Source organism: Pelophylax lessonae, assembly GCF_965119305.1.
Source record: "Pelophylax lessonae genome assembly, chromosome: 3".
Taxonomy (NCBI): Eukaryota; Metazoa; Chordata; class Amphibia; order Anura; family Ranidae; genus Pelophylax; species Pelophylax lessonae.
The window spans coordinates 176,491,835-176,511,200 of record NC_138770.1 but is presented as its reverse complement, the minus strand read 5'-3'; the positions used below and the strand labels follow the sequence as shown (position 1 = coordinate 176,511,200).

The window sequence follows — 19,366 nt, the reverse complement described above, 5'->3', positions numbered from 1 at the left end:
ACACTATTGGCTTAACTTCAGTGTGGATTGGTGACAATCTCAGGCCAGAGGCCGCATTACACTTCAGGGCCCCACATATACATCCAAAAGGACCACATCTCTCCTCAGCCGGCGACATGATCTATTCCTACTTGTCCCGAAACACGACTAAGTAATTTTGAGCAAGTAGCACAAAGCACCCTCTTGTCCCCACCAGCTTGTCTTCACTCATCACACTATATCATTACTGTGTTCAGCCTGTAGGCACAGAGGGAAGCCACCATACTTCATCTTGCAAGGCCATGCACATCATGACTTACAGACTCATTTCCTAAGGGGGTTCTGTACCGTATCAGGCTGTGATATGGAAACCCTGCCGCTTAGTGAGGTGCATGAGTTTTTTAGCTGCTCCTCACAACCAGAACCTCCTTTACCAGCCACACCACAACCGCTTCCACTCCCAGCTAGCTGCTTCTCCTTCTCACTGTTCACTCCTCCTTAAACTGGAGCCTCCTATCATTTTCAGCCAAGGAAGCTGCCATCTTGGCCTCCGTTTAATCTTCAACTGCTATGGTGCTGCACATGTGATCAGTTATTATACAAGCCATTTGATGGTTTGACAGTTTGGTTAGGTGTACAACCAATGTCACAGGTACAGCTTTAACTATAAAAGTTAACTGTAATGTTTACTCTTATAACCTGGAGGGTTAACCAAGGCTTTTGCTCCTAAATCCCCAGTCCTTAGGATATGCCAAGAATACACTTGTCACACTTGACTCCCCTTACTTAGTAAATAAAACCAAACAACTTCTCTTTATTCAAGAACTTGGTTTACTTGAAGACATTTTTAATACAGAGGTAGACAAAATACTGTCACATACAGAGCAGTTCTTCACAGTTTGCTGGGCTGTTCCCCCTAATGGTGCAGCCCATACCTCAGGATAGTCCATGCTCAGAGTCCAACTGTGTGGTTACCCATAATCAGGTCCCATTAAAGGGTGATGCTGCTGGTAGAATGGCTACATAGTTCCTGCGATGCTCATGACTCTCTTCCCATGGCGAAATACACCATGAGGCAGGCCCTCCTTGTGTATATATATAACCTTAACAAAAAGGAAGTGACATATATACAAGGGAAGACATGTAATACTGAAAAATACTCTAACCCCTGCCTGCACTAGCCAGAACCTAAAAGAAACATACCAAACAGTAATAAAAACAACATATTGTAGGCACCTGCCTACACATTGGTCCAGTTTGGCACAATATAAGTGTGTATATCTCATACCTGATGGGTGGCTAGTCAAGCTGATAATCATTGTAGCATTAAAAACTACTACAATGATAGCCACAATTTTCTAGGTCTTGCTGGTGTTCTGTGTGTGCAACTTCTCCTCTGCACACTGACATTTTAGGGTCACTCGCTTGGCTCAGCCATTGTTCACAGAATGCCTTGTATTTAATTTAATGAATACAAAGCTTTCTCCAATTAGATGAGGTGGAAATTGTGACCTCACCACCCTGCTTCTCTAGCGTAAGGAAGGTTTAGAACCTCTGTTGGGATTTTACTGCTAAGTCACCATGAGGGAGGCTTCCCCTAACTTCCTGAAAAGATGATGGATGTCACACAGAAATCTCCTCTATGGGGAGGTGGGCATGGTCAGCATTTAAAGCCCGACAGTAACTTTCTTTTTCCTACTCTGTCTAAATCTGAAAACATTTTAGATGTACTCAAAAAGTGAAAATTTGCTATTTTTCACGGAAGATCTAGAAATGTTTATTGTATCTAAACAGCACACTGAATTCTTTCTAAAAAAAATATAGAAGTCCATCTTCTGACATGTGATGGTGCCTAGAGACTCCTGATCTGCAGTGTGAAATCATCTAAGGCACAGCTGCCTCACACTGTCTCATGAGTTTTGGAGTGTAATTTGGTGAGGTCACTACTGTGCTGCTTGCTGTAGAGGAAGCTGTACATGAAGACCTGCGGTATAAGGATTTCCCTACCTTTGCTTTATTAATTCTGTGGATCTGAGCTTCCTCCACCTCCTGCTGCATCTTGATACCCCCCACCAGTCGTCGTATCACTTGTTATCAGAGGGGCAGCACTAACCTTAGGAAGCAAAGTCCTGCTCTTCTACTAGGTCGGCCACCACCACACGCATAGTACAGAAGAAGACATAGCAAGCCAGTAAGGGCCCATTCACAATAGTGGCTGCTTTGGAACGCACCTGCTGGTGTGCGTTAGGATAACAGTGGTGCTGATACTCTCATCTCGGCATGCACACGGTTTAATTAAGTTCTGTTAATCATAGTTCTATGCGAAACAGTGGAATGCGTTGCACTGCATCGCACAGAGAAAAAAAAAGTACTGCTTAGATATGTACTTCCTACAGCCACCATTGACTTGCCCTGGACACCCACAAGACCTCAAAGAGATGAGCTCGGTTATTTTCAAGCTCTTGCTTCATGTTTTTAGAGGCTCTTTAGTGTCTGGCAAGATACCAAAAGGCTAAGGCCAGCGTGGCATGTTTATATTTGAAAAGAGATTAAGGACCTTAACCTGGTAACTATATACAAGTACATCTTCTATTATAGGAAAGAGGGATATATAACAAACCACATACAAAAATATGTGTAATAGAAAATAGTATCACCATTTGACAGCCAGAAAGGATTTATGAAAGACAGATGTCAAACAAATGTACTCTCCCTTTAGGAGGAACTGAGTAGAAAGTTGGACTGTGTTTGCTGGGGATGTGGTATATTTGGATTTTGCTGAAGTGTTTGACCTGGTGCCTAGACACTTAATATGTAAACTGAGGTCCACTGATAAAAGAAAAAAAAAAATATGTGACTGCATAGAAAGCTGGCACTAAAGTGGACTTTCGTCATCCCCATCCAATTTCTTCTATTATACTTCTTTTTTTTCTCACCCTGGTGAGAATGACATTTTTGCAGCCTCCTGTGATACCCACATCCTGCATCTCAGGAGTTCGTGGGGTACTTTACAGTTCATGGGTTGTACAACTGCGTCGGAGGACAGCTGGATTTTTCCGCTTTCCCCTTGATGATGTGCTATGGAACTTGGAAGAGACAGGCGACTTCCCTGATGGCATCAGAAAATAATTTGGGCTTGGGACTGGGCGCGCTGCATTGGAACAGCTGACCCCCCAAGAATACTGCTAGATTGTCGAGTGTGTTCTTTGTTTACAACCTGGCTATATAAGGAGAGGGGTGAAGTTTCTTCTTAAGACCACCTACAATAGTGACTGATAGGTTTAGTCCTATTAGGCAAAGAAACAGACATTACCAAAGGTTAGTCTAGAGTTGGCCTTAGCTCACTTGTGCCTATTTCAGCACTAACTAATTAAAGAGTCACACCAGTGAGCGCTTGAGATGGAAAAACACATGGCGCCATTTTTAAAGTCCAAGTCTCCCAGGAGTTGCCAAGACATTAATAAAAATAGCTCTTTATTTTAGCATAATGCAGTCCACCATTTTATTTTTTTTGCATTTTTCTGAATTCAATAAGCCATTTTTACTAAAGAATCCATGAATGTGATGGCAACTTTTGGAGACTTGTTTTCACACTAATACATACTGATTTATAATCAGAAAAATGTATAATCATTTTACAATAGAAATTATAAAATGAAATGCAGATGAAGCCTCCTTACAAAAAAGACATCATATACCCCACATGAACACTATCTTTATAAAAATAACATCCTCAAAACACTGAAGATGGAGCTGCAGATTTGCAAAGAAAAAAAAAGTACAGAAAAAAGATAAAAAAAGATTTGTAAAAACTAGAGAATCTGAAGATAACTTAAGTATTTGTGAATATTCATACTGAACATGTATCTCACCGTAAAAGTCTTTGGCGCTGGGCTGTGGCATTTGCTCCAAAGTGCTACCATTCCTGGTCGGAACAGGTACATCTGAAAGATATACATAACATGTTCTATCACTCACTATCATTCCAGTCCTTCTAAATTAGGAAGAGTTTATCATTCCTTGGCAGCTGTCCCAATGTAGTTGTGTACAGTACAGTTCTATGCCTAGCACAAGGATTCTCACAGCTTTGTGAAGATCAAAAATGAAAAGCTACTGTCTTGTGTTTAAAAACATTTGTCAATAAAGATCTACCCACCAGTGTGTTAAAATATCTTTAAAAATTTGCAAATGCTTTTTGGTAAGGATGCATCAGTACTATGAGAAACTACCAAGAAAACAAACTCAACCAATAAATCAAGCTAAAGTTATGATATGTTATGTTAAAAACTTTATGGGGATTTAAATGATAGCTAAACTTATACTAAAATCTTGTTTTTTTTTCATTTAAAAATAACAAACATGTTATACTTACCTGCTCTGTGAAGTTCCCCTGTGGGTGGGATTTATAAGGCAGGAACCAGGACTTGAGTCATTCAAATAGTACATTTCATTTGTATAATTGACAGGTGATTTACACAAACTAAAATAAATAGTGTTACATATAACAGAACCACATGGAAAGCTAAATAGACATGAAAGAAAACATGGTCATAGATACGTCTTAGGAGCGGAGAGCTGTCTGAGATGGCTGAAAAGGACCAGACGCGTTTCGGTTTTGCCTTTTTCAATAGTCCAGTGAAGAGAGCCAGATCTCAGACTGGAAATGCAAGAAGCAACAGTTAGCGCTCCAAAATTGACATTCATAGGAGTACACATGTTACAGCAGTAAAAAGAAAAATACATGTTTACAATAGCGTATTTTACATATTATTTACTTTATCAATGCATATAGACAAAGAAGTCAATGGAGTGCAAATGTTGATACATACCCGGATGGAAAAGTTCCCTATATGACAGATTGTCACTGACCATGTGGAAAATTAAAATCCTATCGGAGTGTGGACACATAGTGCCAGAAGGCCGCCATTTGATCTGTGCTTGTTTGTAATTATCTAACACGTTAGAGTTGTTGGAAGAGTCACCCAAAATTAAGTTACTGAGTGGAGGAAAAACTGGGAGATACCAAACCCCAATGGAACGGTTCCACAATTCCCAGTCAGTATTCACCACGAAGATCCCAAAACAGGAAGGTCCGCAGTATGGGGTATCTATAAAGAGAGTGAAGAAGAATATTGCAGTGGATGGGAACAATGTGTCATGTGGGGCAAGGCAATAGCAAATTAATTAGATGGTGGCTATCATCGATTACCATAGTTGTGGATGGAGTAATGCTTATCTTCTCATGGTCCTTGATGTGATAGAGTATATAGGGTTTCTCCTATTAATGGTCCCCAAAAGGACACGTGTTCTATAAGTAGAAAGAAAGGAATGGGTTCGAATATGTTATGGAAAAATATATTAGGCACCAGAAGGGGCCTAGTAAGGAACAGGAGAGAAGCGCCATTGCCAGCACCGTGCAGATAGTCATTAATGGATAAAGTGTGGTTGGTTCCCAAAAAGTGGAAAGAAGGGAGAGGTTAGCAATAGATCAACCAATTATAGTACCAGGAATCAGATAAACAGGTAAGTATGCCACAGGAGGAGAGAATAGTATACGGTCATGCATCAAGAGTGTTTGAGTAGAGGAGAAGGAGTATCACCAGTGCATGATATATGAAAGTTGTCCAAAATGATCTCTGCGGTAAGAGGAAAAACAACTCACCCTGTTGGTCTCTGGTACACAAGTAATGACGGCGCGCTCTCAATAGAGAGCGTCCGCCATTAAATATGCCCGCGCCTGCGCGATGGCCCATGGCGTGGGCCACGCCTGTAAGGCATGCGGACCAATCGGGATCCCCCGTGTCCCGAGCGCACAGACGCCGTCACACAATTACAATAGAGATTCCATTGACTTTCTGGATATAACCATCAAGAAAAACCAACAGGGCCAAATTACTACAACACTATTCAGGAAACCGACTGCGGCAAACACGGTGTTATATGAAACCAGTGCACATCCAGCCCCCCTAGTGAGATCCATCCCCTATGGACAGTATTTACGTTTACGTCGTAATTGTTCTGATGAGCTCTCTTTTAAAGTTGAGGCAGACAAATTAAGAGCAAGATTAACCACCAGGGGCTATTCACAGTCATGCCTTAAAAAAGCATATTGTAGAGCAAAAATACAACAAAGACAGGATCTAATTTTTAAAAAAACGTCACAGATCACACAAAATGCTAATCAGATTCAACACCAAGCGAGGATCATAACAAAGTATACTAGGCAATACAACCAAATACACAATATTTTAGGTAAATACTGGCATTTACTAACATGTGACCCTAATTTAAATCCTTTTGTTACAGAGAAACCAGCGATCACTTATCGCAGAGCGAGATCGCTAAAAGATAGCCTGGTCAAAAGTGAATACACAGGGGAATTTCGCCGTGACCCGTGTAAACGGCTAGGTACTATTGCTCGATTGCTAACCTCTCCCTTCTTTCCGCTTTTTGGGAACCAACCACACTTTATCCATTAATGACTATCTGCACGGTGCTGGCAATGGCGCTTCTCTCCTGTTCCTTACTAGGCCCCTTCTGGTGCCTAATATATTTTTCCATAACATATTCGAACCCATTCCTTTCTTTCTACTTATAGAACACGTGTCCTTTTGGGGACCATTAATAGGAGAAACCCTATATACTCTATCACATCAAGGACCATGAGAAGATAAGCATTACTCCATCCACAACTATGGTAATCGATGATAGCCACCATCTAATTAATTTGCTATTGCCTTGCCCCACATGACACATTGTTCCCATCCACTGCAATATTCTTCTTCACTCTCTTTATAGATACCCCATACTGCGGACCTTCCTGTTTTGGGATCTTCGTGGTGAATACTGACTGGGAATTGTGGAACCGTTCCATTGGGGTTTGGTATCCCCCCAGTTTTTCCTCCACTCAGTAACTTAATTTTGGGTGACTCTTCCAACAACTCTAACGTGTAAGATAATTACAAACAAGCACAGATCAAATGGCGGCCTTCTGGCACTATGTGTCCACACTCCGATAGGATTTTAATTTTCCACATGGTCAGTGACAATCTGTCATATAGGGAACTTTTCCATCCGAGTATGTATCAACATTTGCACTCCATTGACTTCTTTGTCTATATGCATTGATAAAGTAAATACTATGTAAAATACGCTATTGTAAACATGTATTTTTCTTTTTACTGCTGTAACATGTGTACTCCTATGAATGTCAATTTTGGAGTGCTAACTGTTGCTTCTTGCATTTCCAGTCTGAGATCTGGCTCTCTTCACTGGACTATTGAAAAAGGCAAAACCGAAACGCGTCTGGTCCTTTCCAGCCATCTCAGACAGCTCTCCCCTCCTAAGACGTATCTATGACCATGTTTTCTTTCATGTCTATTTAGCTTTCCATGTGGTTCTGTTATATGTAACACTATTTATTTTAGTTTGTGTAAATCACCTGTCAATTATACAAATAAAATTTACTATTTGAATGACTCAAGTCCTGGTTCCTGCCTTAAAAATCCCACCCACAGGGGAACTTTTCTGCTCTACATTTCATAGAGGGATGACGGCAGTATCCAGGATAAAGCACTGAACCCGAATAACCTTTTTGCTCTGTGAAGTGGTTTTGCACAGAGCAGCCCCGATCCTTCTTTTCTCAGGTCCCTCGTGACACTTCTGGCTCCTCTCTCCTGCTGACTGCCCCCACAGCAAGCTGCTCTGTGTGTCCATTCAGACATGGAGCTGCGGTTTGGCTCCACCCCTCTCTCTCTCTCCTCATGGGCTCACTGACTGATTGACAGCAGCGGGAGCCAACGGCACCCCGCTGCTGTCTCAGCCAATGAGGAGGAAGAGTCCTGGACAGCCAAGACTCTTGTGCAACATCGCTGGATTGAGATGGGGCTCAGGTAAGTATTCGGGGGGTTGAGGGGGGACTGCTGCACACAGAAGGCTTTTTATCTTAACCACTTTACCACCGGAGGATTTTGCTGTCTTCCGTCCAGGCCACTTTTTGCGATTCGGCGCTGTGCGACTTCAACTGACAATTGCGCGGTCGTGCAACGCCGTACCCAAACTAAATTTACGTCCTTTTTTTCCCACAAACAGAGCTTTCTTTTGGTGGTATTTGATCACCTGTGCGATTTTTACTTTTTGCGCTATAAACAAAAAAAGAGCGTTTATTTTGAAAAAATAACAATATTTTTAACATTTTTTTATATGAAATTCCCCCCAAAAAAGATGTAAAAACCAATTTTTTAAAAAGTTTTTGGCCAATTTGTTTTCTGCTACCTATGTTTGGTAAAAAAAATCGCAATAAGCGTATTTTGATTGGTTTGCGCAAAAGTTATTGCGTTTACTAACAAAGGGAAAGATTTCTGTCATTTTTGGTGTTTTTTTTTTTAACGCGTAATGGCGGCGATCTGCAATTTTTTTTGTGGGACTGCGACATTGCGGCGGACAGTCCCACAGTCGGACCCTTGACTGACATTTTTGACACTTTTGGGGGTACCAGTGACATTACTGCAGTAATCAGTGCTATATATATATGCACTGTTACTGTAAAAATGACACTGGCAGGGAAGGGGTTAATTTTATTGGAGAGGGAGGGGTTAATGTATGCCTGGTGCTTACTGACGTGTAGGGGGGGAGGTGACTGTGTGAGCCAGGGACAGATCGGATGTCCAGCTATGCTGAACAGTCCGATCTGTCACTCCCTGTCACTATGGAGATCCGTCCGCTTGTGTTTACACAGGCGGGCGGATCTCCACACTAGATCCCCGGCGATCGGGGCAGAGCAGCGGCGATCGCCGCTGCTCCTCCCCTGGCCCAGAAGGGGGAGTGTCTGACGACGTTAATACTACGTCGTCAGACGATAACGAACCACTCTGCCGCAGTAGTATTACCGCGAGCAGACGTAAAGTGGTTAAAGCATAACTTCACTTTTGTTGAGAAAAAAACATTCCCCTCTGGGTGATCTATGTACTGTACATAGCAAGGATTGTAAAAAACTTTGTTGCAGATTCCTACCTTTTGTTATTCTGAAGAAATCCCTGTGTGTTTGTGTCCATGTGGGAAAGTGAATCTGATGGGAGTGGTTTCATAATTATTAATCAGTTGCAGCAGCTGCAGGGCACTAATGAGAAAGTGCATCCCTTTAGACATGATTTCCTATTGGGAGTATCTTGCCAAAAAATTACATTTTTGTTGCAGGGAATGCCTGAAATCTGACTTGTATCTTAGTGCAGACTTCTGGGAAAATCGGTGAGCTAATCACACAAGCAGGAAAGGATGTTTCTGGGTGGCATTCTGTACACATTCTGTGTACAGAACACCTCGAGGTAGTCATTTTCAGAAAATTACAGCAGCTGCAGATTGAAAAGGAATGATCATATTTAATAATGTTCAATTACAATATTTGTAGACAGTGAGAGCTAAATTTACTGTACAGTGGACATTACCATCATCCCTATGTTCAAATATTAAAAAAGAAAAAGTGTATTCCCTGGTACTATAAACACTATTATAGTAATATAGTACTACTATACACCTCTAGGGATTTTTTAAATCCTCAGCTACAGCCACCATCACCCATAACAACAACAACAATAGTAATGAACACACAAACTCACTCCCAAATTTCAAGGCAAGTAATCTCAATGTAAACAATATTTCAAAACACCAGCGGTCGACACAAGAAATACAGATTTTACAAACAGATTTACGTTTTTGTCCATCCGAAGAACTAGACAAATTTGAAGCTACAAAAGACATTCAACTATTTGCATGTAAACTATTGTTAAAAAGTCTATACCCTAAAGAAAACATTAAAATCAGAGAGTAGACCCAATGAAAAAGAACAAAAAGCCCTGGAGGATCTTGAATCTCTCTTGGAAGATAACGATCCAACCAATTAAGATTGATCCAATTGATATTTCCAAACGAATACAACAATTAGAAGATCCTGGTATCAGATCACAAGATACAAGTATAAAAAACAAACCTGATACATTCCCATCTATCAGTCTCAACTCTAATATTGCTGCATTTTTTAACCTAGTTAGTAGGGATATCCAAACACTGTCTATTAGACTTGGTCACAATAATCTAACAATGTTGGTAAGAGAAACCCTGGACAATTTGGCTAAAATGTACGAAATTACCATAAAACCATCAGGTAAGGGTGGAAACATTGTGGTCATGGACAATATACAGTACATGGAGATGTTTAAAAAGATCTTACAAAATCCCAAGTGGTACCACCCTATTTCATATTCAGTCATTGAAAAGTTCAACAAATACATTTTTGAACTGATTTGGCATACCTAGAAGAAACAATAACCAAAAACATATGGGAATACATAAAAATTAGCTACACCTAAATTCCCACATTTTATGCTCTCCCAAAATTACACAAAAATTACAAAAAAAACGTCTGGTAGACCAATTATATCTGAAATTATGGAAAATTATGGAAAATATTAGCCATTTTTTAGATAAACATCTATGGCCATATATAAATAGTCTTAAATAGAAATGTTTGCTGCGCTTGAGTAAATCAATAAAAGTAGGCGAAAAGCTGCTAACACAGATCCAAATGTAACACCAGATCAGAAAACATGTAAATAAAAGTGTAGCGCTAATCTAAATATAACAGTCCATATAAAGGAAAGTCCACAATGTGTTTGGAAAGCACTCCACATCAATATGTCACGCAGGTAGTGAAAAATCCAGATGCCAAGACCGCCACCAAGATGAAAAGACACACACATGTTTCGTCAGAGGTTGACGTCGTCTGGGGGTGTGGCCATACGGCGACGCCGTCGTATATATAGCCATAGAGACGGGCGGGCCTTTGGAGTTATCCCGGAAGCTGGGCGTCTCCGGATGCGTTCCAGCGCCCCATAAGTAAACACATTAGCCGCAACCAGCATTCCAACTGTAAGAGACCATTCATATGGTCTTCTAAAATGCTAATTTTCCATATTTGATCATCCTCTTATATTCGCTCCAACAGGACTCGAATAAATAGATATATAGAGGAGAATCGATATAATAATAAGCAGATATTAAAAACCCTTATTAATATCCAATAGTAAATGCACCGGAGAGCAGCGCCATCTTGTGGCTCCAGGCCAAATCGCAAGAAGGAGAAACCACCACACCAGCACCAATAAAATTACAATTAAAAGTACACATATGTACAACAAAATACACAGCAAACTTAAATCCTCATATAAAAACTATATAAAAGGTGAATATAAAAGATGAATATAAAACGTTCAGAATATTATACAATAGAGGGGTGCAATAATTTAGTTTTAAAAAATCAGGAATTATTAATAAAAGCATTGATAGCCCAATCAATGTTTAACCCCTGAGGGGTATGGGATTTAATTTTATAGATCCAGTTGGTCTCTAATCTAGAGACCCCCCTGGTCATATTGCTCCCCCCTCCAATGCCCACTGAACTTATCGATACCCAGAAACACAGTACCACTAGGATCCCTTAGAGTGGTTGAGGGTCAGATTATAACATCAACCCATTTCAAGGAGACTGACAGGAACGGGTTTATTGACACGACCAGTTGTCATCATTCGGCATGGCTTAAATCCGTTCCTGTCAGCCAATTTCTACGCTTAAAGCGGAATTGCTCCCGGAGGGTTGATTTCCTGCGGGAGGCATCTGCATTGAGAAATAAATTCCTTGAAAAGGGATATAAACATGAGGATTTGGATGAGGCTTTCTTGCGAACCAATCAGAGGAATAGGGAAGATCTCCTTTGCCCTAGGATTAGAGAAAAAAGCGACACATACCAACATGCGTTTTTTTCATCATATTCACTGCAGCATTTTAGAAGACCATATGAATGGTCTCTTACAGTTGGAATGCTGGTTGTGGCTAATGTGTTTACTTCCGGGCGCTGGAACGCATCCGGAGACGCCCAGCTTCCGGGATAACTCCAAAGCCCGCCCATCTCTATGGCTATATATACGACGGCGTCGCCGTATGGCCACACCCCCAGACGACGTCAACCTCTGATGAAACGCATCGGGAGGGGCCTACGGGGACGCTAGCCCACACAAGGAGACGCGGCGGCCATTTTGTTGGCGGGAATAGGACGCGAATCGCCAGAGAAAGGAGCCTTCACTCAGCGCTATTACCACCACCGCCTTGTAAGCTGCTTTTTACCTATTTTAAGCAATAAACAGCCTGTACATGTTACGCTATAAGCCATTGTTTGCTTTGTTCCATTGGGTGACTGGATGCCTTGATTCCGGGAGGTATGGAGGTATGCTGATTACCTAGGAGAAGCACTAATCGTGTATTCATGTGAACATGCTGGATATGACCTTTGTAATGAGGGTCCATTTTATTTGGTTAGAGGCAGTGTGTGTCTTTTCATCTTGGTGGCGGTCCTGGCATCTGGATTTTTCACTACCTGCGTGACATATTGATGTGGAGTGCTTTCCAAACACATTGTGGACTTTCCTTTATATGGACTGTTATATTTAGATTAGCGCTACACTTTTATTTACATATATAAAATAGTCTCCTGTCATACATCAGAGACACTATACACCTATTACAATAAATTGACAATCTATGTGTTTCTGAACATGCAATACTAATGGCCATAGATGTAGAGGCTCCATATAGTTATATTCCTCATGACAAGGGAATCAGCATTATCAGGCACATCTAATCAAAACGTAGCAAACCGAATGGAAATTGAATGAATTTTTAGAACAACAGCCCTAGAGTATGCCCTGACCAACAATATATTCTCATTCCACGGTTCCCATTTCCTCCAGTTACAAGGTCTAGCCATGGGGACTTCTTGTGCCCAACCCTACGCCAATCTGTACCTGGGTGAATGAGACATTCTTACATTTGATTCTATTTTCATGCTCGCAAGCCAGATAAGCATTTGGCATTGGTTCATAGATGATATTTTTATGATTTTGGAGGGGCCTGATCATCTTCTACATCAATTCCTTTCTAACACCAATAAAATGTACCTCAATTTAAACTTTACAACAACTCATAGCATTTGAGAGACCATTACTTTCTTGGATGTAACCATCTTGAAAGATGACAATGGATACCTGCATAGTGTGCTATATTGGAAGCCCACTGCAGGCAATACATACCTCCACGCCACCAGTGGAGCATTAATTTCATCAATCCCCTACAGCCAATATTTTCTGATCAAACGCAACTGCTCTAACGAAGAAACTTTAAAGATAGAGGCAGACAAGCTACCAGAGAGACTCCTATTAAGAGGCTATACACCTACCTGTTTGAAAAAAGCTTTTAATAGAACAAAACAAAAATCGAGACAGGAACTCTTATACGCCCCTAGAAAACCCAAACAGCAGGAAAATATCAGAATATCACATGCTACTCAAATCAACATATTCAATTTCAGAATACTGTAAAAAATATTGGTATTAATTAAGTTCAGTTTCATCTCTGAACTCCTTTATCCTAGACATACCTAATTTCACTTACAACGTATCAGATGCGTTAGAGATAAACTGGTACAAAGTGACTTTAAAGGAAGGGATAGAAAAAAACCCCTGTAAATCTGGGGACCTTTAAATGTGGAGGTTGCTTCCATTGTCAATATATAAATATCAATAAAAACATTCAACTACCTAATGGGAATAGATTTCATCCTTATCATGTAAACTGTAAAACTATTGGAATTGTGTACTTGTTGACTTGTGAATGTTTTTTTACATGGGAAAAACCAAGCAGGACAGCTGGAAAAGAATATACAGGCATGTACTTAGCATGAATATCTGTAATACTGATCTCCTACTTGGAAGACACCTATCACTAGTGCAGTGTTTCTCAACTCCGGTCCTCAGGGCACACTAACAGGCCAGATTTTAAGTATTACCTTGGGGAGATGCAGACTAGAATACTGCAATCACTGAGCAGCAAATTATATCACCTGTCATGTATTTCAGTTTTCTTGCAAACCTGGCCTGTTAGTGTGCCCTGAGGACTGGAGTGGAAAAACACTGCACTAGTGCATGGCGGTAAATTGCCTAGTTTCATTTTTAGCCCTAGATTGAGTCCATTCAAACAAAAGATAGGGGGACTGAAACAAAATTTTTCTACAACATGAATTGAAATGGATTTATAAACTAAGAGCAAAAAAAATTGACATTTTCTACTTTGACAGTTAAAAAATATCCAATATATTAAATTTTTGTCATATATTTAGGCCAAAATGTATTTAGCTACATGTCTTTGACAAATAAATTCTCAATGAACGTATTTTTAACCGCTTTAAGACCGGAAGATTTTACTCCATTCCTGACCGGGCTATATTTTGCTATTCGGCACTGCGTTACTTTAACGCAAATTAAACCCAAATTAAATTTATGTCCTTTTTTTTCCCCACAAAAAGAACTTTATTTTGATGGTATTTGATCACCTGTGCGATTTTTTTAAAATGGGATTATTATGTACCTTTCCCGCGGTCCTACAAGGCAGAGAAATCTTTTTTGGGAAGTGGTGATTCTGACAAAAGAAAACATCTTCTCCTAATCATTGAGGTGAAGCGCAATAGGACATCCTCATGGGATTGTATGGAAATATGGAAAGTTACATTTCTTGATGGTTAGTGAAAATACCATATCATGTGTTTGGCTTGTTTTGTGAAATTGTGTATTACATACCATCTACTATATTACAGAGGTGAAGATTCTGGCCCTGAAGAAGAACAGAACTAAAAGTTCATTAAAGTGTTTGAAATTCCCTCTTCATGAGGACCGTTGTTCCCAGTAATCTGTAACCATCCAAGGGTGCTTTTTGTTCCTATGGATGACCTATTGAATGTACTATTATATCTATGATTCTGTCGTTTTTATTTGTAATGTGGACCCATTTGAGGTCCTGGATGTATTTGTGAATTTTTCAAAATAATAAATATTAATTGTTTTTATATACTTTCATATATTGTGTTTTCTAGTTGCCCATAAAATCTCAAACTTAGAGGAGATGCTTCTTTATATTTCTTGTATAAATCTATGGGATGGTGGCAACGTATACCTTCAGTGCCTTGAGATTTAGTTAGTGACCTTATTTCTGCTTGCTCTCTGCATTACTTACTGCTGACCCTTGCACTTTGTGCGTTACACGATCCTGACCCCCGCAGTCTGCACATTACTTACTCCTGATCCACAGAAGTAAAGGCTGAGGTTTGGTCTGTAGAGTGTCCTTGGATTTCAATTTGGTAATCTTACAGCAGAGTGCAAAGACATGACTTTATTACATCTCTTTGAAATTTGAATTCCATGCTTGGGAAACATTATACAAGCATGCTTGGGTGAATGCCAATGCACAGAAATATTAGCACTTAAGTATGGGCATGTATAGCCATTTGCTTATAAAACTGGCCGTACGAGAACTAGGCATGGGAAAATGGCTGGAGTTTTTTTTACTAGTTCACTTTTCAGCCTTCCCCTATCTGTGTGCATGCGGCCTTACAGCTGATTGATTTCAGTCAAGGCACCCTATACAATTGTGCACAATGTCCATTCACCCCATTCTAAAATGTAAAAAATAAACTAATTGTTTTACATAACGCAGCAATATCCACACACATAAGACACCCAATGTTAGATGATGTCTTCTTCCAAAACTAATACACCTTTGCACACTGGTACTGACTAGTATTCCAATGTCCCTGTCAATTGGAAACTGACTTCCAATGTCAGTTTCTATCCCTCACTCAGCTGTGACCTCAGTGCTGATGGAGAGGGGCGGGGGAGGGGCAAACATGGATGCTGTGCAGGCACCCAATGTCCTCCTTAGCAACTAATGACATAATTAGTGATTAGGACACTGGCAGCTAGAAGGATGTAATTGTGACCAATGAAAACCTGTGGTTTTGTGTAACCAAAAGGCAGGCTTGATCAACCCGCTGGCTTGTATACAATTTTTGGGCAATTTTTAGCCAAGGAACCCCTGAAGAAACCTAAAGGCTAGATTAATCCATGATACTCATTCTTTTCATTGTTGCCAAAATGTCCTCAAAATGACACAAATTCCTTTACCTTTTGGAGATGGAGGTCTGTTGAATAATTGGGGCTTGCTGTTTTTGGGATGAATTTCTACACGGACATGACTTCCTGTTAAGAAAATTAGCATTTTAAATATTTGAAATGGTACATTTGAAAAAAGATGTACATTTAGGTCTCCCACTAAGAAATTCCTTTGAAAAATTTTAGCTGGTCATATACCTAAATGAGTGTTTCGATCACTTAGACTATTCTTCCTCCCACTGACCCAAACAGTGGGGCACCTTTCCCACTCCTACTGACCCCAATAACGGAGTACTATTCTTTCTACCTCTGACACAGATGGGGCACGTATCCTTCCAATGATACCAGTGATGGAGTCCTCCTACTGACCTAAACAATGGAACACTATTCCACCTCATAATGACCCCAATAATAAAGTACTATTCCTTTTACCACTGACACCAACAACAGGGCACCATTCCACCTAGTGGCACCAATGATGGAGCACTATTCTTTATTGTACTGACCCCAAGAATAAATGACTTTTCCTCCTATTACTGACCCCAATGATGGAGTACTATTTCTCCTATCACTGACACCAATGATGGGACATAAGTCCTACAACTGACACCAACATTGGAGCAACATTCCTCCCACTGACACCAACCATGAGGCACTACCCCTGCTGCTAACAACAATGAGAAGGCTTTATTCCTTCCACTGACATTGTCAATAGGGCACTATTTCTCTCCTGACCACCAGGGCTTTTTTGCTTCCACTGACCTCTGGAGCTGTTTGTTTTTATACTTCATGAGCCGCAACACTGGCATCTTTTTCACCCCCACTGATGCCGGGTTTTTTTTTTTTTTTACTTTCAGTGACGCTGGAGTATTTTTTACTCATATTGGCTTCAGTCTGACCCTCCAACATCTGATGAATATTGAACTGTCTTTTTGTTTAAATGATTTAACAACTGCTTAATGTTAGCCCCCTCCCCCATGAATTTTTACCCACCTATAAGGGCATAAGCTATTACTAATAACTGCAGAGTTGATTCTTATGTTTAAAGAGAATCTGTGGTTAAAATAGAATACCCCTGATACTGCCAACCTGCTTACTGTGTTTTATTAAAGTCATTAGAAACTGCTGCTCCAGGATCCTATGGTTTTCCAACTCACTGTTCTCTTTGTAATATAACAGTTACCAGTGTAATTATCAAGACCCCATTTTCTACTTTACATCTAAATGTATCCACTTCCGGCAGAGTTTGGATTATGATGTGATATTCTCAATGAAATTAAACCCACTGTCCTTTATGATTAAGCCCTAATTGGTGAAATGTGTTACAGTGGGTAATACCTAGGCAGATACTTGTTAATGTGGCTTTGTGGAATAAAGCTAAGCAAACTATGATGTCATCAGTGTGCAGCTGTTTGTCTCTTGTGTGGTAAACCCACCCATAATGCCTCGTTTTCACTGAGCGGTAAGGTTCGGTTTGGTACGGTACGCAATTTTTGCCGTTTCCATTGTCAAAAGTTGTGAATGGTACCCTAATTACGAACCGTACCGTACCACTTTTTTGAGACCCTTTCGTTGGGGTACCAAGCACAATCATACCGTACCAACAGGGTGGAGCTACACTCTGCAGAACGTTGATTGGTTGACAGAGAATCGCCTCTTCTACAGGCTTAGACTGTAGGGTTGCTTAACAGGACATAACAAAGTAAACTTACCGTCTTGTGCCGTGTTTATTGTCTTTCTTTTCTTTCTTGGTTGTCCGTCTCGTCCCAGCTCATTAACATTTTCCTGTATTTTTCGGCTGTGTTTTTCCTTGCAGCCTTTCCTTGCTATGAGGAAGGCGTAAAGCCGAAACGCGTCAGCATCTGTCATGTTGTCACCGCTATCCATGTTGGAATAAAGCATTTTACTTGGAAGAAGACTTTTCGTGTGCCGGCTTTATTCATATAACATTTGCTCAAACAAACACTGTCTCCTTCTTGTGCCAAACAGCCACATGCCAAGAAGCAATAACAAAATCTGCATTACTTCTTCCATTGTTGTTCCCTGTGTAGCTTTCTTTTTCGTGCGAGAATTCTCTACTTTCCGGCATACACCATGCCTATCAAGTGACGTTGATCACTTCTTTCCGGCTACACCACGCTTATCATGTAAGGGTACTGTTGGCGGTGGAAACGCCAGCCTGATCAAGATGTACCATTCCGAACTTGAACTGTACCGAATCGAACCGCACCGCTCAGTGGAAACGAGGCATTAGTCTTCAAGTACACAGTGAGGGAACTACAGTATGTTGCTGTTGACCTCTCCCTCTCCCATTTAGTGTGGCTAGTCATTTGAAGACACGTTTTGTACTATGAGCAGACTAGAATTGTACTATTTGCTTTTGCTGACAGCCTTCACAGGACTCCTCTTGAATGTTTAAAATATTAGGAAATGCATGCCTCCTTTCTCGTCTCTCATTTATTTACGATTGCTAGGCACTGCCCACTACTTTAGAATAGTTATGGTACTTTTTTTTTTTAACACTTTTCAACTTGCCACTTTTCTAGAATGCCAGTTCATTGTTTGCCACTTTTTAAATATAAATGGATAGTGAATACATATAAAATAACAGTGAATTTATAATATTTATATATATTTCAACATGTAAATACACAGCTTTATTTATAAGACGAAAGACGACAGCTGTTTCCCTTTGGAACAAAGTTCTTTGTCCTTTAGAAAGACATAACCCAACTGGTATTTTTAAGCAGCTTTTCCAATGTGGACTCAGTTTTATTAGCTCTGGTTTAATCAACTTGACCCACAGTTTTAAACAGGTGAACAAGCTTAGCAAGCATGTCTTACCCTGGCTCTCATAGCTACTGATGATGTGTCTTCCGGATGGTGGCTTCGGCAGAGATGGTGTCACAGCTAGAAGGAATGGCAATGACTTATCACTAAATAGAACATAAACAAGAAAGCATCACACAGAGACTTTTTTCTATTTGTGAGACCCTATTTATGAAGTATGGGTTACTAGGAAAGCTCACTGTATGTAATAAATTGCAACAAGGAAATCTGAAAAAAGAGAGAAACCAAAGAAAAGCAAACCAGATTGCTCATAGCGACCCATCACACGATTTTTCCATCCTTTGGATTTTCTTGCTCTATTTTTATACATTAGTATACTATAATGATTTCTTTCACTTTAGGATGTCAGATATCATTCTGTGGATGGCACACATCTTAGGACCCATTCAGACCACAGTGCATATGTGTCAAAATGCTATGGGGTTAATTTACTAAAGACAAATAGAATGTTCACTTTGCAAAGTGCAGTTGCACTCTGCAGTTACTCCAG

General features: G+C 40.3%; 1 protein-coding gene across 1 annotated transcript in view; it reads right to left on the bottom strand.

The window, feature by feature from the left end:
• Positions 1–19,366, bottom strand: part of LOC309551296 (uncharacterized protein) — a 71,298-nt gene that overhangs the window by 30,512 nt on the left and 21,420 nt on the right. Inside the window, exons 2-4 of the mRNA XM_082251825.1 lie at positions 18,871–18,936; positions 16,039–16,113; positions 3,852–3,923 (exon numbers count right to left, since the gene is read on the bottom strand). Of these exons, the coding sequence (XP_082107951.1) occupies positions 3,852–3,923; positions 16,039–16,113; positions 18,871–18,936 (213 nt within the window). The remainder of the gene's footprint in view (positions 1–3,851; positions 3,924–16,038; positions 16,114–18,870; positions 18,937–19,366) is intronic.